This window comes from Syngnathoides biaculeatus, chromosome 4 (assembly GCF_019802595.1).
Source record: "Syngnathoides biaculeatus isolate LvHL_M chromosome 4, ASM1980259v1, whole genome shotgun sequence".
NCBI lineage: Eukaryota > Metazoa > Chordata > Actinopteri > Syngnathiformes > Syngnathidae > Syngnathoides > Syngnathoides biaculeatus.
Window position 1 is genome coordinate 32,707,029 of NC_084643.1, and position 24,841 is coordinate 32,731,869.

Below are 24,841 nucleotides of genomic sequence, written 5' to 3' on the forward strand. Positions count from 1 at the left end.
GAAAGAGCTTAACTCAAAATATTTATTGTATTTTAACAGATAGACAAATTATTTACAGCACATGTAAGTTTCAATAAAATACACATAAATATTATTTAGTACAAAAGTCTTAAAAAAAAGTTTTGTGAAGAATACAAATTGTTTGCATGCGGATGAGCAGTTTATGAAAATGTGGGGAAAAAAATGTAATAATACAGATATTATTCTGTACATGCTTGGCTGTGGCCATCTGTCAAAGTTGTGAATCCTCAAATATGGAAAAACTGAGCAGAATCTGAACCAGCAGATTTTACGAATCGTGGGAGATGCACAAAAATACGCGTTGAGCTTTTTTGCATCGCAAGCGCTGCCGACCAGCTGGACTCCCGCCGCCGGAACTTCACCACAGCGCCGCCGTGGTGAAGTGACAAAAATGACGGAACACATCCGCGCATGTCAAAAACAAACATAGATGAGTAGTGGGAGGACGCGTTGGGTTCCTCAAGCGCAGGAAGTGAAGAACTTGGAGCTTCTGTCATTGTTAAACGCTTGTGACAGACGTTCCACTTCCTCGCGTGAACCTTCTAAACAAGTGCCGGTTTCAAACACTCCCCATTTGGATTTAGATACAACGGACTTTATCGTCCTGGTGCTCAGACCGGGTTGGCTCTCATTTTGCCGTTAATCCAGTTGATGTAATGCGTGACGCGGGTGTAGACGCCGGGTTTATCCCTCTGGCCGCAGCCGTCGCCCCAGCTGATGACGCCCATCAGGGTCATTTTGTCGTTCGTGCGACAGACGAGAGGACCGCCGGAGTCTCCCTAGAAGGGGGTTATCAAGAAAATTGATAAGAAAAGCTGGACTGAATAGATTTAAAAAAAAAAAAAAAAAAACATTACAGGCTTCATGTAACTGCGAGTATTGAATGAAGTATCCAGGGTGAATCTATTTAATATAATTAAATACAATATAAAGAAAATCAAACAGTTTATGTACTTCTTCTTCTTCTTTTCCTTTCGGCTTGTCCCGTTAGGGGTCGCCACAGCGTGTCATCTTTTGCCATCTTAGCCTATCTCCTGCATCTTCCTCTCTAACCCCAACTGCCCTCATGTCTCCCTCACCACATCCATAAACCTTCTCTTTGGTCTTCCTCTCGCTCTTTTGCCTGGGAGCGCCATCCTCAGCATCCTTCTACCAATATACTCACTCTCTCGCCTCTGAACATGTCCAAACCATCGAAGTCTGCTTTCTCGAATCTTGTCTCCAAAACATCCAGCTTTGGCCGTCCCTCGAATGAGCTCATTTCTAATCCTTTCCAACCTGGTCACTCCGAGCGAGAACCTCAACATCTTCATTTCTGCCACCTCCAGTTCAGCTTCCTGTTGTTTCTTCAGTGCCACCGTCTCTAATCCGTACATCATGGCCGGCCTCACCACTGTTTTGTAAACTTTGCCCTTCATCCAAGCAGACACTCTTCTGTCACATAACACACCAGACACCTTTCGCCAGCTGTTCCAACCTGCTTGGACCCGTTTCTTCACTTCCTGACCACACTCTCCATTGCTCTGTATTGTTGACCCCAAGTATTTGAAGTCGTCCACCCTCGCTATCTCTTCTCCCTGTAGCCTCACTCTTCCCCCTCTACTTTTCTCATTCACGCACATATATTCTGTTTTACTTCGGCTAATCTTCATTCCTCTCCTTTCCAGTGCGTGCGTCCATCTTTCCAATTGTTCCTCTGCATGCTCCCTGCTTTCACTGCATATGACAATATCATCTGCGAACATCATGGTCCAAGGGGATTCCAGTCTAACCTCATCTGTCAGCCTATCCATTACCACTGCAAACAGGAAGGGGCTCAGAGCTGATCCCTGATGCAGTCCCACCTCCACCTTAAATTCCTCTGTCACACCTAAGGCACACCTCACCATTGTTCTGCTGCCATCATACATGTCCTGTACTATTTTAACATACTTCTCTGCCACACCAGACTTACGCATGCAGTACCACAGTTCCTCTCTTGGTACTCTGTCATAGGCTTTCTCTAGATCCACAAAGACACAATGTAGCTCCTTCTGACCTTCTCTGTACTTTTCCACGAGCATCCTCAAGGCAAATAATGCATCTGTGGTACTCTTTCTAGGCATGAAACCATACTGTTGCTCGCAGATACTTACTTCTGTCCTGTCTAGCCTCCACTACTCTTTCCCATAACTTCATTGTGTGGCTCATCAACTTTATTCCTCTATAGTTCCCACAGCTCTGAACATCCCCTTTGTTCTTAAAAATGGGAACTAGAACACTTTTCCTCCATTCTTCAGGCATCTTTTCGCCCGCTAGTATTCTGTTGAATAAGTTGGTCAAAAACTCCACAGCCATCTCTCCAAATTGCTTCCATACCTCTACCGGTATGTCATCAGGACCAACTGCCTTTCCATTTTTCATCCTTTGTAGTGCCTTTCTGACTTCCCCCTTAGTAATCATTTCCACTTCCTGGTTCTTCACTCTTGCCTCTTCAACTCTTCCTTCTCTCTCATTTTCTTCATTCATCAACTTCTCAAAGTATTCTTTCCATCTATTTAGTACACTACCGGCACCAGTCAAACATTTCCATCTCTATCCTTAATCACCCTTACCTGCTGCACATCCTTCCCATCTCTATCCCTCTGTCTGGCCAACCTGTAGAGATCCTTTTCTCCTTCTTTCTTGTGTCCAACCTGGTGTACATGTCTTCATATGCCTCTTGTTTAGCCTTTGCCACCTCTACCTTTGCCCTACGTCGCATCTCGATGTACTCCTTTCGCCTCTCCTCAGTACTCTCAGTATCCCACTTCTTCTTCGCTAATCTCTTTCCTTGTATGACTCCCTGTATTTTGGGGTTCAACCACCAAGTCTCCTTCTCCCCTTTCCTACCAGATGACACACCAAGTACTCTCCTGCCTGTCTCTCTGATCACCTTGGCTGTCGTCATCCAGTCTTCCGGGAGCTTCGGTGTCCATCGAGAGCCTGTCTCACCTCTTTCCGGAAGGCCGCACAACATTCTTCCTTTCTCAGCTTCCACCACCTGGTTCTCTGCTCTACCTTTGTCTTTTAATCTTCCTACCCACCACCAGAATCATCCTACATACTACCATCCTATGCTGTCGAGCTACACTCTCCCCTACCACTACTTTACAGTCAGTAACCTCCTTCAGATTACATCGTCTGCACAAAATATAATCTACCTGCGTGGTTCTACCTCCGCTCTTGTAGGTCACTATATGTTCCTCCCTTTCTGGAAATAAGTGTTCACTACAGCCATCTCCATCCTTTTTGCAAAGTCCACCACCATCTGCCCTTCAAAGTTCCTTTCATGGATGCCGTACTTACCCATCACTTCTTCATCGCCCCTGTTTCCTTACCAATATGTCCATTACAATCTGCACCAATCACAACTCTCTCGCTGTCTGGGATGCTCAGAACTACTTCATCTAGTTCCTTCTAGAATTTCTCTTTCAACTCTAGGTCACATCCTACCTGTGGTGCATAGCCGCTAACCACATTATACATAACACCCTCAATTTCAAATTTTAGTCTCATCACTCGATCTGATACTCTTTTCACCTCCAGACATTCTTAGCCAGCTCTTCCTTTAAAATAACCCCTACTCTATTTCTCTCCCATCTACTCCGTGGTAGAATAGAAATTTAAAACCTGCTCCCAAACTTCTAGCCTTACTACCTTTCCACCTGCTCTCTTGGATGCACAGAATATCAACCATTCTCCTAATCATCATGTCAACCAACTCCTGTGCTTTTCCTGTCATAGTCCCAACATTCAAAGTCCCTACACTCAGTTGTAGGCTCTGTGCATTCCTCTTTTTCTTCTGACGCTGGATCCGGTTTCCTCCTCTTCTTTGTCTTCGACCCACAGTAGCTGAATTTCCACCGACGCCCTGCAGGTTAGCAGTGCCGGGGGCGGGCGTTGTTAACCCGGGCCACGACCGATCCGGTATGGGATTCTTTAGATGAACGCTCATATTTGTTTGGCACAGTTTTTACGCCGGATGCCCTTCCTGACGCAACCCTCTGCATTTATCCGGGCTTGGGACCGGCCTACAGATTGCACTGGTTTGTGCCCCCATAGGGCTGCATTAACAGTTTATGTACAACAGAGTTAAAAGTACCAGTAGTTTATATTTTTAAGACTGTAATATGTGTTATAAACGGTATTAATAAAATGTTGGGCCATCCTTGAGCATTTATTTCAGTTGGTTGAGGGATTCTGTTCTGATAATTACAGGCCACAGGACACTACCGAGATTACGGCGACATCAGCACATGCACAATGATTATTATTAATTATTGTTTTACGGACAGTTTTTCGAAAAGCAATACAAGTACAAACCTAACAAAATATAAATACTGATCATTTGTAATATTCTGAGCATATGGGTAGCGGGAAATTGGTGGTGCGCATTGTACATTGGTAGAAGGGATTTCCAGATTTTTTTTTTTTTTTTTAGGTCAAATTTGGGGGTGCGTGTTATACTTCAGGAAGTAATATATTTTAGAAATGATGGTGCATAAATTGAGTTTGTTTATAATCATACAAAATTTGTAAATAGTTGCCTGACATATTAATCCTGAGTGGAACGTTGCATGTAAGCACCGCCCTTGCACCCCCACGTATACTTGGAGGGGACACACCGTCCCGTAATAAGTACCACGATCTTCACCCCTCCTCTTTTCGACAATGTACCCTTTGGTAAGTTACATCGTGGCTGAGGAGTATTCGCACTTTGTAGTATGTATAGAGCAAAACTCATTTTTGTTGCAAACTCATTTTTGTCGCGGGCCACATTGTATTTATGGTTTCTCTCAGAGGGCCGTTATGACTGTGAAACCATTAAAATCTTAAACAGCCTCATCATATTTACACATGTAATTTATGAAACCAGCTTTGGAATCAGAAATGAAGGGTCATGGGGTTTTCAACTATTGTTTGGTAAGAAAAAATGCTTGCATATTTCAATTTTATCATGTATGACATGACTCTGAAACCTTGGTACAGATTTTTTTTAAAAATCAAGGGAATTGATACACATGAGTTGCCTTCGTGGGCCACGTAAAATCATGCGGTGGGCCAGATCTGGCCCCCGGGCCTTGAGTTTGACACCTTTGGTATAGAGGATAATACAGTGAAGACTCGGTTCTCGAACGTCTCCGTTCTCGAACAAATCGGTTTTCAAACGAAAATTTTTAGATTTTTTTTGCTTCTGTTTCCAAACGAAGATCGGTACTCGAACGCCTGCAACCAGACCCAGAAATAACATAATGCGTGTGACCCGACCAGCTGACCCACCACGTCTTTGTTATTGTGAAGTCGAACGGACCGCGGAAAAACACGGAAATTACATAACGCGCGCGGCCCAACCAGCTAATCCACGACATCAGTTTTTATTGTGTATAACGCAGCCTCTGTACGCAGACGTGGGAAATATCGATTTGGTTTTCGAACAAATCGGTTCTCGAACTGCCTTCTGGATTCCGGATTGTGGACGAGAACCGAGGTTGTACTGTATATTTGTTACACTTCTCTAGGTCCTAGCTTGATGCTACAAAAACTACAAAGTGTTTGTTTCGCCTTGTTCACGGCAGGTACGTTCATTAATATGTCGGGTATGGCTCTTTAATAAAAGGATAAAAAATATTTGCTTGTGAGTATTGTAATATCTTTCTGATGCACGGTTGTTGTTGTTGTTGTGTACTTGGTCTCAGTTGAGTTTGATTGGTTCTTGCATTGCCTGGTGAGTCTCTCGCATTGGAACTGGATTGGCTGGGTTAAGAAGGCGGGGTTACGTCAAATCAGAACCCAACACCCAGCCAATCCAGTTACTCTTTCATAGTATGCGACGTCACATGACGAAGAAAGCGTAACTGCGATTGGCTGGGTGTTAGACGGTGAATTTCAGACACCGAATTGTACCCAGTTGAATCTCGGGAGACCGAAAATATCGTGTTTGAATTTCAAATGTTGAATTTTTTTATATGGCAAATTTGTAAACATTGAAAAGTTAAACTGAAATTTTCACATCACTTTGAAATAATGGGAATTTTACAACGTGAAATTTTCAGTGGCATTTGTAATTCAAATCCTGGTGGCATATGTTTACTTCCATACTATCCAACTTTTTATACATATATTGCATTTGATTCTGTCGATTAAATTTTAAATAATGATCATCTCATTAATTTAATCAATTCTAACTATGTTAAACCTGAGCTTGTTTTGTTGGACACATTTATTTGGGTATGATTTTTTATTAACTTGTGTGCAGTACAGTGATACACTACTCCAAACACATAATTTGTTTGCATACTTGAAGTGTAATTACATGCTATGTACTGTTGATCAGTCGAGGGTCTCACCTTGCAGGCGTCATCCAGGCCTCTGGTGTCACCCGCGCACAACATGTTAGGAGTGACCGTGCGTCCAGACAACACATCGGGGACGCAGCGCTCGCTGGGCCACAGCCGGACAAAACCTCTCTTGACGCGTTCAGAGTAATGGGCAGAAACTGTGGAGTTGACAAAACCAGATAAATCATCACCCAAAATGTCAGGACCGGACCACAGTCATGTCAACGTCAAAAGGTCGGTTTGCGTACACTCTGAATCTTTCCCGTAGCCTGAGATCTCACACTCGGTCCAGTCGGGCAGCACCAGGCTGGGTTCGGGAAGGCACGCGGGAAGAACCTCAGGAGAGTTCACGGCACAAACGCCAATGTCAGTCTTCAGCTTCAAAAGTGCTGGAGACGCGATATAACAAGTAAGACACGTACGTCAACGTTGTGCTCCAGTTTGAGGGAGGATGCATCTTATGGACATTAAAAATAAATACATACAGATCACAGTTTAATGTTTTTTCTTATGTTTCTTGCTTTGGAAACAAAGTTGTACTTAATGTATTTAATTTCCCCTTACGGACTTTACCGCTTCAAAGAAAATGTAAAAATTTTCAGTCGTCTTCAGGTGCCAATTCTGCTGTAATGAACATTTCGTTCCGTTACCTGCGAATTTTTGCCATACCTTTTTTGGTATTATGTTAGTTAATATATCGAGAATATTTAATTAAAAAAATAGTACGAGGCACCAGATTTTTATTTGACAAAACAGACCCACCTTGACGCTTTTGATTGAGAGAATTGGTTGCCCAAGTTTTTAATATTTTTTACTCAAATAGTTGTAAAAGATGCTATGCTGATAGAAATATTGACGCCTGAACATGAATGAACTCCAAATTATTCCCTCTTTACGATGACATCCTATAGCAATGTGTGAAACGGGCCCATTTACACATATTTAATATTTATTCACGACACAGATAAAAAGATATTGCGATACTATAAAGTATACTTGTTTACAGTAAATATATGTGCTGGCCATGCAGTGTTTCAAACAAAATGGGATCCTATTAGATGATGCATATAATGCATTGGGAAAATGTGTCATACATATACATAAACATAATTACTGTAATTTCCAGCCTACAAGCCGCAACTTTTTTCACACGCTTTCACCCCTGCGGTTTATGCGGTGGTATGGCGTTAGCGTTAGCACGGCGCTAGTGTTAAACTCTGTGTACCGCTCCACTGCGCTCTGTAGGCCGGGAATGACGGTAAATACAAACATGCGCGTAGGTGAAAGATGTCAGAGTGAAGAATGTGCATGAAATATGACTTCAACGTAATACGATTGGATAAATGAAAATGTCATTTGTACGCACCTATGTCGTTGTCAAAGGTCTCGTTGTCAAATTTCTCGTGGATCCAGTACTTTTCAACTTTGAAAATCTGCTCACTGGTGGAATTCTCTTTGCGGAACGTCCTGCCCAGGATGACCTCCAACTTTGAGGGTTTGTCCCTGAGAAACGAGAACACGCGTGACCTTCGTGTGTGCTGCATTGCATGGTGTGTTTTGTTGGGTAAAGATGCATCGATACCGATACCAGGATCAAAACTGATATTGTAGGACTGAACTTGTAAAAATGCTGTGGTACTCTGATAACGATACAGTTTCACCAGGCTGACAAATATTACTTTCCTGGAAGGAGTCATATAAGCCATGTTTTTAATATTGGCAGTTTTATTTATTTAATTTGTACAATTTTTTTAAATATGTTTATTTAAATTGTGATGTTTTAATTCTTTTACTCGGCGTCTTTAACATAGAATCCTGTGTGTATGTCCACCAGAATCCGTTGTTATGTTCTTTGTCTCTTTATCGTATTTACTCTTTTTATATACATACAGTAGCACTGAGTCTAAGCTAAGTACCGTAATTTCCAGCCTATAAACCGTGACCTTTTTCCACACACTTTCAAACCTGCGGATTGTGCGATGATGAATTTGTGCATTTTTTCTAACGGCCGAAAGGGGCCACTTGAGCAGAAAAGGTAAGAGTGAAACCAGTGGAATATATGTGCTGAGGAGGTGACTTTTACCCGTATGTTTTTTTTAACCGGCCCAGTTAGCGCTGCGCTAGCATTATTGCTGTGCTAGCGTGTTGCAGCTGAGTTACTGCCGTGTCTCAGTAATTTTTACTGGTATGTTTATTTTTATAAGCAGCCATGTTGTCGCCGTGCTAGCGTTAGCAGCACGCTACCATGTTGCTGCTGTGTTACTGCCGCGTCTCAGTGATTTAAGTAAAAGTAAGTTTCGTTCGGCTTGTCCCTTTCGGGGTCGCCACAGCGTGTCATCTCAGATGAACGCACATATGTTTGGCACAATTTTTACGCCGGATGCCCTTCCTGTATGTTTTTTTTTTTTTTTTTTTTTAAATCAGCCCTGTGAGTGCTGTGGTACCGCGTTGCTACTGTGAAGCTACCGCGGCTGTTTTATTTTTTTTTTTTACCGGTATGTTTTTTTTTTTAACAGCCTTAATAGTTCGTGCTACCTTGTTGTTGCTATGTTAAGGTAAGCTAAGGTATTACAACTTTGAAAACTCTTTCTGTGTACCGTCTTTCTTTATAAATATCTCGTGTTTCAATGCGGGTTTCAGTGTGGGCACTCGCGGCATTTACACAGATGCAGGTTATGTATGTACCAAATGGTATTTCCTCTACAAATGTACTGGGTTAGGTTTATAATCCGGTGCGCTCTGCAGGCCGGAAATTCCCGTATTTTTGTGTGTTTTTTTTCTATAACAATGTTCGCTTAAAATAAAACAGATTTTCATTTCTACCACAAGACGTAATGGAAATATGTTTTGTCAAGCTGTATCAGCGAGTACTCAAATGTAAGTACTTGTACTCATTCCGGGGGGGAAAAAGGGTTTTTGTGGCATCCCTTGTGGTCCGAAATGTGCAACCATGGCGATTAATTCTTACGTGGCCTCGAAGCAGTGCGCAGCAGAAAGGACCCAGCAGGAATCAATGAGAATCCCTCCGCAGCGGTGGAAGTGTCTGCGCAAGCGAGCCTGGTAAACGTTAATGGCGGCCTGCCAGGGCTGCTCGGTGATGTCGCTCTCTCGGCCTCCGAACATGCGGAAGGTAGGCTGCTTCAGGGTGTTGTCCAAACGTTGGCCGCATGCCCCTGAGGAACGATACGTACGCATTGTAAAACGAAAAGATGACGCTTCAAACAGCACTCAACACTGATATTAATGAGGTCGTCACAATGTCATACCTCTGTTGTTGTTGTTATTGTTGGTTGTGGGACCTCGAGGGCCCACCGGGGTGATGCTGGATGGACGTCTCGCTGAGCACGAGGGAAACAATGGAGTGAGAAATAAATTTTGTTTCTTGTGTTTGAAGTACGCTTTTGCACAAGACTACCTTGTTAAATTATATATTTGTTTTCGTTGCTCTTATTGTTTTTAAATTATGCTGTGTTCATTTGTCTGTGTGTCTCATGTTGACTCGGGAGACGTTTAAAATACTCGACGCAGTTCTGAGCCATTTACATTTTACATTTTTAAGACCTCACATGTAAGGGTAGCCCTTATCTTCAAGTGGGAAAATAAGGATTAAAAACATTTACTTTACGTGTGTCCCAGGTGTAATTTCGTGAGATGTTGATTTTTTGATCTCTGGTAACTGTAAGAAATTATCAGCAAAATTATGGAAATAATACATTTATCAAATACTGTACTTGAGTGAATGACTGAAAAATATTGTACAATAATGTAATTTATTGAGATCATATTCATCATGTATTATTATTATTGTAATTTTTTTATAGCATAATGTGTGAAGAAAAGTTTCTTAACATTATTACAGTAGCTATGATGTTAACACTTTTAATTCCCAAATAATAATTATAGTTAAGTTATGAACAGTAAGAATATGTTGCTGTTTTTTTTAAAATATAAAAACTGTTATGGTTCATGTTATAAAGATCTGCATTTGTATTTGTGCAGTCCGTTGGAAAAACATATGTCAACAAAAAATAAATAAATGAACTCACTGCATTTAGGTACATCACAGAGCTCCCAGGTCAGCTGCATGTTCTTGTAGGTGTGACACCACGGACCCGCATCACCATCAGGATTCCTGTCGGATGAGCGCAGATGGACTTAAGACCCCGAATTGCTTATTTTTTTTTTGTTTTTTTTTTTTTTTATGATTGCATTTGGTTGAGAGCACCCCGGGATTCAAACCTGCAGTAGCTGTGGCTGCCCAGTCCCACTTCGAGGGCATCAGACCTCCACGCGTTGTTGTACTTGCGCACGATGGCTGGAGAGTCCCAAGGGAGGCAGCGGCCTCCAGTTTTAGTGACGGACTTCGTGCCCCTATAAGTCAGACCGAGGCCTCTCGCGCATTCTTCATACTTATCTGAGTGAAACAGAAAAGTGCAAATGGGTTAAATGACATCCATCAAGGGATTACAATGTCCGATATTCTGTACAGCGCTCGACGTGAGATTTTACCTTCTGGACACTTTGGCAAGGAACAGAACTCCCAGGTGATTTGTGTGCCTTTGTAGGTGTAACACCAAGGGCCACTGTCCTGGTCAGGGTTCCTGAGAACATTTCAATAATTCCGATGATTATGGATTACAGTAAACGCAAACCAAATTTATCATTTCAATTCAAAATACAAAAGAATATTGAATTGCAAAAGAAATTATTTTAATACGGAAGTTAAGTCAAAATGGGCATTGTGGCACAGTGGATCGGCTGGTAAAGCTTTGGCCTCACAGTTCTGCGGTCCCGGGTTCAATTCCGGAACCCCGCCTGTGTGGAGTTTGCATGTTCTCCCCATGCCTGCGTGGCTTTTCTCCCGGCACTGCGGTTTCCTCCCACATCCCAAAAACATGCAACATTAATTGGACACTCTAAATTGCCCCTAGGCGTGATTGTGAGTGCAGCTGTTTGTCTCAATGTGTCCTGCAATTGGCTGGCAACCAGTTCAGGGTGTACCCCACCTCCTGCCCATTGACAGCTTGGATAGATACCAGCACTCCCCGCGACTCTCGTTAGGATAAGCGGCGATGTGTGTTTTGTCGTTTGGGCTCACATACCTGCAGAAGTTGTGGTTGCCCAGGCCAAGGGTGCTGGCGTCCACTTTCCTGGCGGTGAACTTCTTTGCCCTGAGCGCGGTGGCGTTCCAGTTGATGCACTCCGCCCCCGACTTGCTGATACTCCACGTGCCGCGATAGGCGTCCCCGCTCCCCACAACGCACTTCTCTTTGGTGTCTGGAAACAAATGGGCATTAAGTACACAAATTCCCTTGATTATTCTCGGCACTGATAGCTCTTCTCTTTCGGCTTCCGTGATTCATTTATCCTGAGTAGATGAAGCCTGTTTCCCTTCTTCACAGCAATTGAATGTTATCACGCACACATTACTTCCTGATTGCAAATCGAAGGGAACTTGATGTGTGTTTCAAGCGAAAATAAGAGTATAAAACCGGAGCGCTGGCTTGAGATACAAGTGGCCGGAATTTATAAGCAATAAAACAAAAACAATCCAATTTATTGGGTCTGGCCTTAAGGCCTTCCGTGGCTGTCTGCCACAGCTGATGTATGCGTAATTATTTCGCTGAGAGGGTGCGGCGACTTAAGGGTCTCAGAAAGAATTCCTCAGAAATAAAAACATTCATACATTAGAGCTGTTTGCATGGTTTATGGACTTTTCTTCTGACAATATTTAATCCAAATGTCTAGAGATACACATTTAAGCAATTTATCTGTCACGGTCAGGGTTAGCTAGTGAAGGGCGAAGAAGGGAAGGCGTGGAGGACCCAAACGCAGGGAACCAAGGGAGGAGTTGAGGAATATCAAAAATATTTCATGATTAACAACAGCTAAACAAAGAAACAACCAAAATACTCAAAGTAACAAAGCATTACTTAAATGAACCCAAATTAGAAACGTGACATGACATTCAAAAAACGCATCACATGACAAGGACAAGATTGACGAGACAACAAGAAACACCTGGACAGGTCACGAGTGGCTGGAGGGAGCTGATTGGTCAACACAAGGGAGGCGGGGTAACGAGAACAGGTAGGCACAATTAACAACATGAGCACACAAGACATGGAACACAGGAAAACAAACTAAACTAACCCAACTAAAACTGAACATGACATCATCAGGGCCAAGGCTAGACTACTTAATCCTAGTCCTTCGTCATAAGGCAACTGCATACGTTACAATTTGTGGGGACAGTTTTGGGGAAGACCCTTTTTTTGTTCCAGCATGAACATGGCACAAACACAGTGGTGGAGTTTTCTCCAAGGAAGTCTGATGAATTGTGAAGTTGGGATTATCAGGTCCACGTCCTGTCACTCGGGGCTCCTCCTGATCCAGAGATGGATGTGATGTTGGCCATATGACGGAAAGCTGGTATGTAAATGTACCGCAACATGCTTTTATCCCATGGGAACTACTGTAAAGAGAGTCCTCGGTCTACGACTGAGATCCGTTCCTACAGTAGCGCATTAACTCGAATTTCGACTTAAGTCGGATTCCACAATTGAAGTCAGAATTTACATCAAAATAATTTGGATAAAAAACAAATACACTGAAACAAGATGATGTACTTAGCATTACTGCTGAGAGGTGGATGGAGAAGAAGAAGAAGGGGAGGCTGTGCTTAGCTTTTGCGAAGGAACCTGGTTCCCAATCCTCTCCATCTCGACAAGTTTCAAAGAACCTTGTTTTGTGATCTTAGGTCAAGACCGTCTTAACCCCAGGACTCCCTCTACATGTTTTTGCGACCCGGGGCCGAAAAACGCCACCAATCAGAAAACAGAACAAACAACTTATATAACGATAAAATATTCATCCGCTTCATCTTAAAGTAGATAAAAATGTATTTTGAAATCTGTCATCGGCTGGCGAGCAGTTCAGGGTCCCTGCCCAATGACAGCTGGGATGGGCTCCAGCACTGCAACTAATAATATCAATGGATGGATCTATTTCAATATGTTTATTTTATTTTTATTCAATGTTTGTATGCCTTATTCTAGGTAAGTGGTGAACTTTATTGGCTAGATGACTGGGGGGCACCGCATACTTACTGATCTCACACTGGGAGCCACTGAAGCCTACGGGGCACTGACAAATGTAGTCCGAAGAGTACACGGCCTCCTTGCACGTCCCGCCATTGTAGCATTTAGATGAGTAGCAGTCTGGAAGAGACAGAAAATCAAAGCAGGTCAGATTTATGGACTACATACATCACCACATGAAGACATCAGATTATATCGTTAGATATGATTAGCAGCCATGAGGTTTTTGAGTCTGGACCACTGTAATATTTGGTTGTGTGTAAGAACTGAATGTAAATGGACAGACAAATAAGAGATGCTACAAACAAAACATAATGTGACTTGGTCATAACTGTATTCGCTTCCGGATACAGTGACCCCAAAGCATCGGTGTCCAAAGTCTGAACCGGGGGCCATTTGCGGCTTGATGGACATCATTAATTGGCCTGTCTATTGTAATAATAAATTTTAAAATATAATTTGTATGAAAAGTTTACGAAACAGTAAAATACTGAAAGATATCTACCTATTTTGAAATTTTAAAATGCAAAAAAAAGTACAATGCTAAATGATGTCTGATGATGACGACGATGATTTTTAAGCTTCATGACAATTTAGAATTAAAAGAAATAATGTTAGACGATGTCCCAGTTATTTTTATTTAAAATGTACAAATTAAATGTAAGAATATTCTATTCTTTATGTAAATAAGTGAATCACTGAAATACATTTTGTGTACAAAATGTACATTTTTGCTTTGTCACCAATAGAGGTAAACTTTTCTTTAAATGTTTAACTGTTTAGCATATGTTTTCCTAAAAACAATGATTGTAAAAGTGTAATATTAGAATGGTACAGTAATTGGGTTACTAGTGGTAGGAAAGAATCACTTAATAAATGTACAAACTGTCCACCAAATTATGTTATTTAACATGTTATGTGGCTTTAACTCTTTTTTTATTTAAATCAAACATTACAGTACATTTCTACAGTACATTTTGGTTGTATTTAACATTTCAGTCCGGCACTTTTGCATTTCAACTTTTAAAATTTTTTATTTACAGACATTTATTCATGTGCAAAATTTATATAATTTTTCTGTGTAAATCTAAAATAAAATCCAGTTCAATAATATTTAGTTTTCGTTTTCATATAATTAAGCGAAGTGTTAATGTTCATACTGTGCGTAATGTTGCAGTGGCTTACAATAATATCACCTTCAGGCCATCAGCACTTTATAGACGTGTTGGAAAATTGGTTTCATACAATTGCCAGTCAGGTTCTCCATTTATTATTACAAGAGGTCTAAATTGAGGATCATACCAGCCTGCAGCCTGAGCTCACAAGTTGGCCGGCTGCAGTGTGGTTATAAATCGTCTGAGGAAACGCCGACTATAAGTCACCAAATTTGTCAACAAGGGGAGGTGGGAAATAAAAATGCCCCAAGCCAACGCCAAGCAGTGTCAGACTAAACTACGCCTACAGAAAACCGACAGCGGGTACGAGCAAAGCAGACCAAATGATGAAAAAAGATTGTTCGAGTTTGTCACAGCAAGTGAGCCGTGCAGTCCAGAAAGTGTTAGCAAACAGACAGGAAAAGTCATCGGTTGGTTATCTTGCCAAAGTGAGCGTGCCATTTCTGTGTTAAGACATACCCACCAGGTTCGCAGACTATTTTTTAAACTTATTATTTGTGGGGCATATATGATGAATATGAAATGTATCCGTGTTGATTTGAGAGTTTAAATAGTGCTTATTAGTGACATTACAAGCAAAAAAAAAAAAAAAAGTATGTTTTTGGGTCACTGCATCATTTTGTTATCCATCCATCCATCCATTTTATTTTGCCGCTTATCCTCACAAGGGTCGCGGGGAGTGCTGGAGCCTGTCCCAGCTGTCAACGGGCAGGAGGCGGGGTACACATTGAACTGGTTGCCAGCCAATTGCAGGTCAAATAGAGACAAATAGTCGCACTCACAATCACACTGGGGGGCAATTTAGAGTCGCCAATTCATGTTGCATGTTTTTGGGATGTGGGAGGAAACCGGACTACCTGGAGAAAACCCACGTAGACACAAGGAGAACAGACAAACTCCACACAGGCGGGGCCGGGATTGACCTCAAAACTGTGAGGCCAACGCTTTACCAGCTGACCGCACTGTAGCGCCCCATTTTGTTATGTATATTATAAAAATCATTTATTGTAAGTTGTATTGTAAATTTATTTTAGTGGTTATGGACTTAATATGGTTTGTTATGGGGGCGGTGGTGAATCACTGGTGAGCACATCCTCACATTTGTGAGGATCCAGGTTCAAATCTGTCCCTGCCCGTGTGGAGTGTACAAGTTCTCCCTGTGCATGCGTGGGTTTTCTCGGGTGCTCCGGTTTCCTCCTACAACCCAAAAAACATGCACAGAGGGATAATTGAAGACGAAATTGTCGGTCGTTATAAATGTGAGTGGGAACGTTTGTTTGTTTCTTTGTGCCCTGCGATTGGCTGGTGACGAGTTCAGGGTGTATGCAAAGACAGGCATCACCATGCACGTCACTCTTGTGAGGATAAGCGCGGTAGAAAATGGATGGGTGGTCTGCTGGATGTTGATTTTTTTCATCTTGCTAGAATTATTACATACTTTCTGATTTTCTAGTGATTTAGATAAACATTGTTTGGTAACTTTAATGTTGCATTGAACCTGTGAAGTCAGGAGAACCGCATGGTCGATATCAAATGATTTTCATGCTGATTTGTGACAGTGAAAACAAGGTGATCGATGTTGGATCGTAACGACGTGAGAACAGACGACGTGACGGTAGTACATCACACTCACTGATGACGGGGACTACGTGACAAAGTTCTCGTCCTCTTAACGCACAACGGCAATACTCCACACGCTGTCCCTTCCATCGCAGCCAAGTGTCCCCATAATTATGCACGGCTGATGTTGTTCTATCCACGCAACGTACTGAGGACAAACACAAACAGGCACACACAAACAATGAACAAATCAGACTGGAAGATTACAAGTCGGAATTGTTCCATGGACAAACAGACGGGAAGAAAAGGAATCGGAGGTTGGGGTGATGATGTTGTTATGGGGGAAAGGCGAAAGGAAAAAGAATGGCTGGGCTCACGGGAGGTGTCAAAGGAAGGTGAAGGCTTCTGCACATGAACAATGAAAAGTGGCCGCCGGGACGTCTTCCGCTCACGCTCACCTCCATAAAAACGAGTTCCTCTCTTGGAGCGGACAAGCTCCACCTGCAGAGGCACACAAATTTGGGCTTTTTTTCCACATTCGTTTCTCACTCAGGTACGGCATTCAGCTACTAGCCACACTTCAGATTCTTCAAAATTTGCTGGGCTTCTTCGAACGTAGAGACAATTTAACAAGTCAGACAAATTCTGTACAATATCGACTACACTTTAGATGAACAAACTTTGATACTATATTATAGACCTTTTCATAACTTTTGAAAACAGGCGCTAGGGTACTTTTGCGTGGCTAAATGTGAGTGATTATCGCTAACTTGAAATGAAAACAGTAACAAAAACTAGCTGTGTTTGGTATTGCGCCATCAGATATACATCGAAAAGTTTTTTTTAATTTCCTTTTGCAAGTACATTAATAAATAAGACGAAATAAGTAGATAAATTGAGTGGACCTCTTCAATATTATCAAAGAGAAGATCACAAGACTGCCTAGTGGGAGAGTAGTTCTAAAATGAGAGACTTGGAAACAAACCTCCATTATGTTTTTTTTTTTTTTTTTTTTTTTTTTTGGGGGGGGGGGGGGGGGGGCTTGTGGTATGCGCAACTGGCATGATGATATTAAGCTGCCATTTGTATGAGGAATTTGGACCTCATTCTCAAGACATTGTAAGGCGTGTGCTAATAAATGAAGAGGTCGATTTCGAGGGAACATGACATCATCATTGTTTGGAGAGCTCCGTATTTTGGGGAGAAACTAAGGTCAGTCCATTGTTGGTAAGAAATAAATGGATGTGTCATGGCCGCATGTGAATGCGCTTGCTTTGCCAAGTGTTTAAAAAAAAAAAAAACGCAAGCTAACCTGTGACAAAGAGGTCTGCAAATTCATTCTTACAAGTTCTGATGAGTTCTACTTTTGGTGACCCAAATGTATAAACATTACAATAATGTAAGAATAAGTTAGTATTGCTCAGAAAAAGGGAGGGAAGGGGACATTCAAGCTAGGACTGCCACTGTCTTAGCTAGCCTGCTTGCTAATGTCTGCTCTAGTGCCCGCTATAATTTTCTCTGTCAAAACAGCACATTTGTCCCATTAACAAAAACTCCATTAATTAGCCACTCCCTAAATAATCATATGAACTAAGTCTGAATTTCCACCACATCTATTTTTTAAATCAGCTTGAACTGTAAATTACAGCTACATTTCCATCTCTCTGGTTTGCAATTTACCTGTCATAACATCTTGTTTTTGACTGACATTTCACACGTTCAAGTAGGAGTATAAAATATACATTGCAAACGCTTCCTGTTTCCTGTACAAAAAGAAAGTGTGCGACTTACATTGTCTGCTAAGCAGCAGTAGAGAGAACACAGCACCAATATCAATATTCTGCTCATGTTCTTGGGAGGTCTTTGAAGCTCTTCAGTTCTCTGTAAGCACAAAATAGAATTGCATTAGACAAATGAGATATGAGATATAAGTATGGATGTATTGCACTACTAGAAACACGAGAGAAGTGAATGTCAAAATTCTAGTATTACAAGTCACAACGACACTGAAAAGGAAAAAAGAAAAATCCAGTGAAAAATATAATAGTAAAATGTATGTAAGTGAAGTAATCATATTACAAGACAAAAAATAAGAAAAATTTTGGAATGCTAAGAGAGAGAAGACAAGTGAATTACAAAATTGTAGACTATTGTTCTATAATTTAAAAATTATTCTTAGTCATTCTCCGTTTTCCTCCATGAGGCCCCAATAGTTATTTGGAGAATGGTGTGTATTTAAAAAACAATTTCAAAAACACACAATAAGAAGGAAGATGCATTTTCTGTTTCATTATTTATCTATTTGAAAAAGTGTTGGATTATTTTCAACAATCGCCGGCTTTGTCATAAATGGTCTTTTTTTAACATTGCTCCCATACCAAGTACTGAAATACCCTCACACATGTCGACACTAAATATAAATATAGAATACAACCGAATTAATCAGGAAGTTGACGAATAGAGCTCGAGTGTCCTTATTGAACAAATCTCGTCGCGACAAAAGTGAGTAAACAATTGAAGGAAAAATAATTGCATAATTCTAGGTAGGATTCTATATTTTCTTTGTTGCTTCCTTTATGCATACCTCCGCCCGTGTTCGACGGAGGCCGCTGGGAGGAAAGGGTGGGACGGGTTTGGGGGAAGCACGAACTCGACTCCTTGACTCACATTGGAAGTCATAACACGAAGCTCCTGACAGTTGGATGATGTTTTCCGACTTCTTTTAATTACTGAATTCCCGTTCACATATGCCAAACTTAATGTTGTCCTCGTACAGCGGATATAAAAAGTGTACACATCCCTGTTTTATTTTTCGGGGTGTGGTATAAAAGAATTACAGGAAGATAAATCGTTTTTAAAAAATTCAACCAAGAAAAGAACATGTAGATAGAATTTTTAATTTTTAAATTTTTTTCATTTACTTATTTTTCTGCATCACAAAAACCTGGCATTCGATGTGGGTGTGTAGAGTTTTTATATACACTGTATAATAAATTTTATCTTAATTCGTAGAAGCCGTACGCAGTGGGATTCCACAGAAAACTTCGTTTACGTCATCCAGAGAGCAAAATTACGAGCCAGCAGCCAAACATTTCCCCAAAATTCCTTCACTTCACTAAAACAACCAAAAAAAAAAAAAAAAAAAAGCATGGACCACAAAGGAAATGACAGGAAAGCAGAAAAGGAAGCCTGCAAGAATAAAACGTCAATGTTTAATTTGCCTTTTATTGCTCAAGGAAAAAATATTCGACGTGTAGATTTCCTCTTGTGTTCCACCCTTTTAGTGCGCGTAAATGTGTCACATGTGACTGTGCAGAGGAGAGTAGCCGGTGAAACTTAAGTACGCTGCGTAAATGTGAGTCACGCAAGGGCAGGTGGCGGCCGCTGCTTGTTGAGATTTAGGGAAGAAAATTAGGAAAAGTAGCCACATGCTCCATAAATAACCTCGATTTTAAACGAGAATAGCTGAATATTCAAGGATGCTATTCAGGCCCAGGACGAGTCCTAGCTTAGTTTTTATTGTAAACCACTTAATTGGTTGTTACACACATCCAGAGCAAAAACTTTTTCTTTTTTGCTCATTAACATTTACATTAATTCATGTAAATTAAGTGTGTCATTCCATTTTGTATTTTGGTGAGGGAGGAAGGAAAAACCAAATTTAGAACTTGGGTCTTTGTTTTGGAAAACAAACGTGGTTGTCCTTTTATGACAGTCACATCAGGATTTTGGCGTTACTGGGTGCAAAGAGCGACATGTTTGTGTATATATTTTGATATATTTTGGATTGGATTAGTGGGAAACATTAATGCCTTCACACTGAAGTCAGATACTGGACTTCTTTTCCTGTATAGAACCAGTAAGGCTTTTTTCTAAAGGGATACAACAGCCCATCATTGTCCAGCGGTACATGTCCATCCATTTTCTAATACGACGACTTTTTGTTTTGATTTGCTAGCGCAAGCTTGAGATACGAGCACACTACGTTGCCATTAAATGCAAGTCAACTCAGCAAAAAGATGCTATAAAATCTTTACTGCCACTCAGTTAAAGTTTACTGTCAAATTAAACAGGAAAAAAAAGAGAATTAATTTCAAAATAAAAATTTCTCTGGGCACTCCAGTTTCCCCCCACAACCCAAAATGATGCATTAATTGGACACTCTAAATTGCTTCTTGGTGAGATTTTGAGTGAGGCTGTTGTCTGTCTTTATGTGCCCTGTGATTGGCTAGCAACCACCTCAGTGTTTACCCTTTATCCTGCCCATTGACCGCGGGAATTGGCTCCAGCGCTCCCCGTGACCCTGATGAGGATAAGCGGCTCAGAAAATGGATGGAAGGATGTATTATATCTCCCCCAGTGGCCAATGTTGGTACACCAAAAGAAGCGGCACAATGAAGTGAAGTAAAAATGACCATCTCTGATGATCCATCCATCCATTTTCTTAGCCGCTTATCCTCACGAGGGTCGCGGGGAGTGCTGGAGCCTATCCCAGCTGTCAACGGGCAGGAGGCGGGGTACACATTGAACTGGTTGCCAGCCAATCGCAGGGCACATAGAGACAAACAGCCGCACTCACAATCACACCTAGCGCCAATTTAGAGTGTCCAATTAATGTTGCATGTTTTTGGCATGTGGGAGGAAACTGGAGTGCCCACACAGGCACGGGGAGAACATGCACACTCCACACAGGCGGATCCAGGTTTGAACCCTGGACCTCAGAACTGTGAGGCCAAAGCTTTACCAGGTGTCCCACCGTGCCGCCCATCTCTTAATAACATTATCTTTAACTTATGACTTTACTTTTTGCTGTATGCCTTAATGTTTTATAAAGTATAATATGACAAGGTGCTACGTTCCTAAATAAAAACATATTATAAAAATGTAGGGGTGTGGGTGGGGGGTGCAGAACTAAGTAAACTCTAATCACAAGGCACTACTGTACTTATCCTCTTTAGGATTAACGCCTATCCCAGATGACATTTGGTGAGAGGCTGGGCACACCCTGGACTGGTCACCAGCGGAGACAACAGAGACTAATAACCATTCAAACTTACATTCACACCAGAAGGAAACTGAAGCGATCCCACGGAAGTCAAGCGAGTGAACCGCTACTCTATGAGTGACTCAGCACGGAACTACGTTTAGTCGATAGTTCCTGTAGTCCGGATACACAATGGTCCTCTTGAGGTTTCTTAATTGTCCTTGTAGACAGAATGTTATACGGTAGTTTGAACCTCTCTACTGGCCAAAAGTTATAGGTTTACGAGAAAGCTATGGCCTAAAGGTCAAGGGTAAAGAAGTATTAAATTGGAAGGCAATGCCATTGCAGCTGTAAAGCGTTGACCTCCCAATCCCAGCCCCGCCTGTGTGGAGTTTGCATGTTCTCCCCGTGCCTGTGTGGCTTTTCTCTGAGCGCTCAAAATTCCTCCCACATCCCAAAAACATGCAACATTAATCGGGCACTCTAAATTTCCCCTAGGTGTGATTGTGAGTGCGGCTGTTTGTCTCTATGTGCCCTGCGATTGGCTGGCAACCAGTTCAGGGTGTACCTCGACCCCTACTCGATGACAGCTGGGCTAGGCTCCAACACTCCGGCGACCCTTGTGAGGATAAGCGGCTAAGAAAATAGATGGATCATTGCAATTGCAGCTTCTAATGGTGCGAAACAATGATTCACTCCCTCCCCGATGGGTAGAAATCATGCATACACGTCTGAGCCTCTAATCTTGGGAAAGTTTGCATTCCCTGCTGTCTGCCGACTCACCTTCTCTGCTTGACTGGGTGCATAGAAAGCAAAGCTGTTTTCATATGACCGAGTCCACACACACACACACACACACACACACACACACACAACTAACAAGGCCAATAAAATCTACTCCCTTGTCCATTAAAGCAATCGTACACTTACCATTAAGAGGATGGACCACTTTTGAGTTTTTGTGTTAAACAGAGCAAATGGGAAATTCCGAGTGACTGAACCCACTAAAGTGAACACCACAAACTGACACAAAAACAGGCTGTAGTTTCCTTTTTGTTTTCCTGTCGTGCAGCTTCGCGGCTGTGTTGTCCCCCATCTGGCCGACCCTGTCAGCTGACAAAACGTGTTTCCTGCCCGAAAGCTGGCTGCGAAATACATATCAAGCCACGCAGTGTACAAACGCCCCCACATCAGACATGAACATAAGTGGCTTACCCGTGTTTGGAGCCTGTGATAGCTCATCGGCATGAGGCCCTGCTTGGGTTCAGCTCATAGTTTCGAAATGCAAGTAAATTACTTGTGAAGCTCAAAGGCAGGAAGTTTTGTGTTGTTCTGAAGGCCATATTTGGGGCCATTTTGGTGCTAATGAGAATGACTCAATGAACCAGGTAGTAGAGGTAAAGACAAACACAAATATATTGTTCAACACTTTTTCTGTTTTTCCCCTCTTTTAATAGCCCAGCTTTCAAGGAGTCTTCACTCCACTGATTGCTATTGGAGTTGTTTTGAACAGGATCAAAACATACCAATTTTTAATATAACCGATTTTTAAAATGGAAAGGAGCGTGCTAAATGCTCTTATAAGAAGTGGTGTGCCAAAACACCACACCCCACAAATAACCATCGACAATCACAAATCCCATCCCACGCCTGATGTCTATTGTACTACCGAAGGTCACCAGTAAGAGGCTGCGTTAGAGAAGGTGGCACTGAAGAGACAACAGGAAGCAGAACTGGAGGAGGCAGAAATGAAGATGTTGAGGTTCTCGCTCGGAGTGAGCAGGTTGGATGGGATTAGAAATGAGCTCATTGGAGGGACAGCCAAAGTTGGATGTTTTGGAGACAAGGTTGGAGAGAGCAGACTTTGATGGTTTGGACATGTCCAGAGGCGAGAGCGTGAGTATATTGGGAGAAGGGTGCTGAGGATGGAACTGCCAAGGAAGAGAGTGTGAGAGGAAGACCAAAGAAAAGGTCGATGGATGTGGTGAGGGAAGACATGAGGGGAGTTGGAGTTAGAGAGGAAGATGCAGGAGATAAGGTAAGATGGAAAAAGATGACATGCTGTGGCAACCCCTAACGGGACGAGCCGAAAGGAAAAGAATAAGATGCTAACTGATGGCTTATTTGGTAACCAACCGGTTGCACATCCGTAACCACACCTTGGTGTTGACCACACACATAAGGATTGCGATCTCAAGTGTTGAACAGGTTCAACATTTACGCGCATCGACCCCAATAGATCAGGGAGGAAAAATCACTCAACAATGAGATAATCACATGGGAAAATCTAATAGAGACATTCAAGAACCAGGTCTTTCTTAAGTTTGATCGTAAGTGGAAAAGAAAAAATACAACTAGGCTTGATTTGTTTTGTCTGTACCTTATTTTACCATCAGCTCTGTAGGAATAGGATGCTGATGCAGTCCTTGCACAAATCAAGTCTATTCTTAATTTGGAAAACTTGTTGTAGGTTCCATTGTTAATGGGGCTTGTGGTTATTGCGGTTTCTTTAGTAGGTCAAACATGAGTGGAACAAGTGAAAACATCTTCGGAGGATCAGAAGCCAGACATTGAGTCACAACATTGCCACGTTTGTAGGGCAAACACGTGCAGTGGATAAGACAAAGACACGCACAGCTGTATAAAGGAAAAGTATTATTTGACTTCCGTTTTGGAGTGTATTGTATTTACGGCCTGAGCACCAAGTAGATGAGGGCCTGTTCATAGCCTACTTGCATTTGAGATTACCTGGATCACTTTTGCTTGGATTCCTTGCCGGGATTTCACATTGGCAGCCAAGTGCAACGATGACAGAGCGGTGAGGTTGTAAGAGATGGAGGTGAGACATTCTTCTCTTCCAGTAATGAGAACAAAATGTGGAAGCCGAAAATAGTTCGAACGTGCACAGAACACGTTTGCATTTCCGTGGGAAAAGTCAAAGTCCAGTGTGCACGGTTGTATATAGAAGTGTGAGAAAGAGAAACTAACTCTAGTTAAACAGCACTTAAAGACAACCACAACTGTAACAAGGTGCTGCTTACAGTGAAGAAAAGAAGTATTTGAACACACTGCTATATTGCAAGTTCTCCCACTTAGAGAAATCATGGAGGGGTCTGAAATTTTCATCGTAGGTGCATGTCCACTGTGAGAGAGATCATCTAAAAAGAAAAATCCAGAAATCATAATGTATGATTTTTTTTAACGATTTGTGTGATGCAGCTGCAAATAAGTATTTGAACACCTATCAGCTACAATTCTGCCTTTAAAAGTCTACCTCCACTCCATGTGCTCCTGTGTGAAGTCGTTAGCTGCGTAAAGACACCTGTCCACCCCATACAATCAGTAAGACTCAAACTTGTAACATGGCCAAGACCAAATAGCTGTCCAAAGACACACACCAGAGACAAAGTGGTCCAACTCCACACCGCTGGAAAGGGCTCCGGAGAAACTGCCAAGCAGCTTGGTGAAAAAAAGGTCCACTGTTGGAGCAATCGTTAGAAAATGGAAGAAGCTAAACATGACAGTCAATCTCAATCGTAGTGGAGCCCCATGCAAGATATCACCTTTTGAGGTCTCTATGATCCTTAGAAAGGTGAGGAATCAGCCCAGGACTACACGACAGGACTTGGTCAGTGACCTGAA

The 24,841-nt window shown here is 41.9% G+C and overlaps 1 protein-coding gene across 3 annotated transcripts; it reads right to left on the reverse strand.

Moving 5' to 3' along the window:
- Window positions 1-2: 2 nt before the first annotated feature.
- Window positions 3-22,309, reverse strand: plat (plasminogen activator, tissue). Of its 3 annotated transcripts, none has more exons than XM_061818062.1 (15): window positions 22,130-22,256; window positions 18,007-18,096; window positions 16,593-16,716; window positions 16,289-16,423; window positions 13,490-13,600; window positions 11,483-11,657; window positions 10,890-10,981; window positions 10,620-10,794; window positions 10,427-10,512; window positions 9,647-9,718; window positions 9,349-9,553; window positions 7,747-7,883; window positions 6,629-6,769; window positions 6,390-6,538; window positions 3-800 (listed from the first exon to the last, which is right to left on the reverse strand). In XM_061818062.1, exons 1-15 carry the CDS (start codon window positions 22,130-22,132, stop codon window positions 633-635), a joined length of 1,863 nt encoding a protein of 620 aa, XP_061674046.1. In that variant the 5' UTR covers window positions 22,133-22,256; the 3' UTR covers window positions 3-632. The 3 variants fall into 3 exon arrangements, with proteins under 3 accessions (XP_061674046.1, XP_061674048.1, XP_061674049.1); XM_061818064.1 differs by having other exon boundaries at window positions 16,674-16,716; window positions 22,130-22,251; XM_061818065.1 differs by lacking the exon at window positions 16,289-16,423 and having other exon boundaries at window positions 16,674-16,716; window positions 22,130-22,309.
- Window positions 22,310-24,841: the final 2,532 nt, after the last annotated feature.

Coding starts and splice junctions, on each gene's coding strand:
- plat (XM_061818062.1), bottom strand. Junction 7,884..9,348: donor GCGCACTGCTTCGAGGCCAC/GTAAGAATTAAT, acceptor CTCGTTTCTCAG/GGACAAACCCTCAAAGTTGG. Junction 801..6,389: donor GCCTGGATGACGCCTGCAAG/GTGAGACCCTCG, acceptor ACCCCCTTCTAG/GGAGACTCCGGCGGTCCTCT.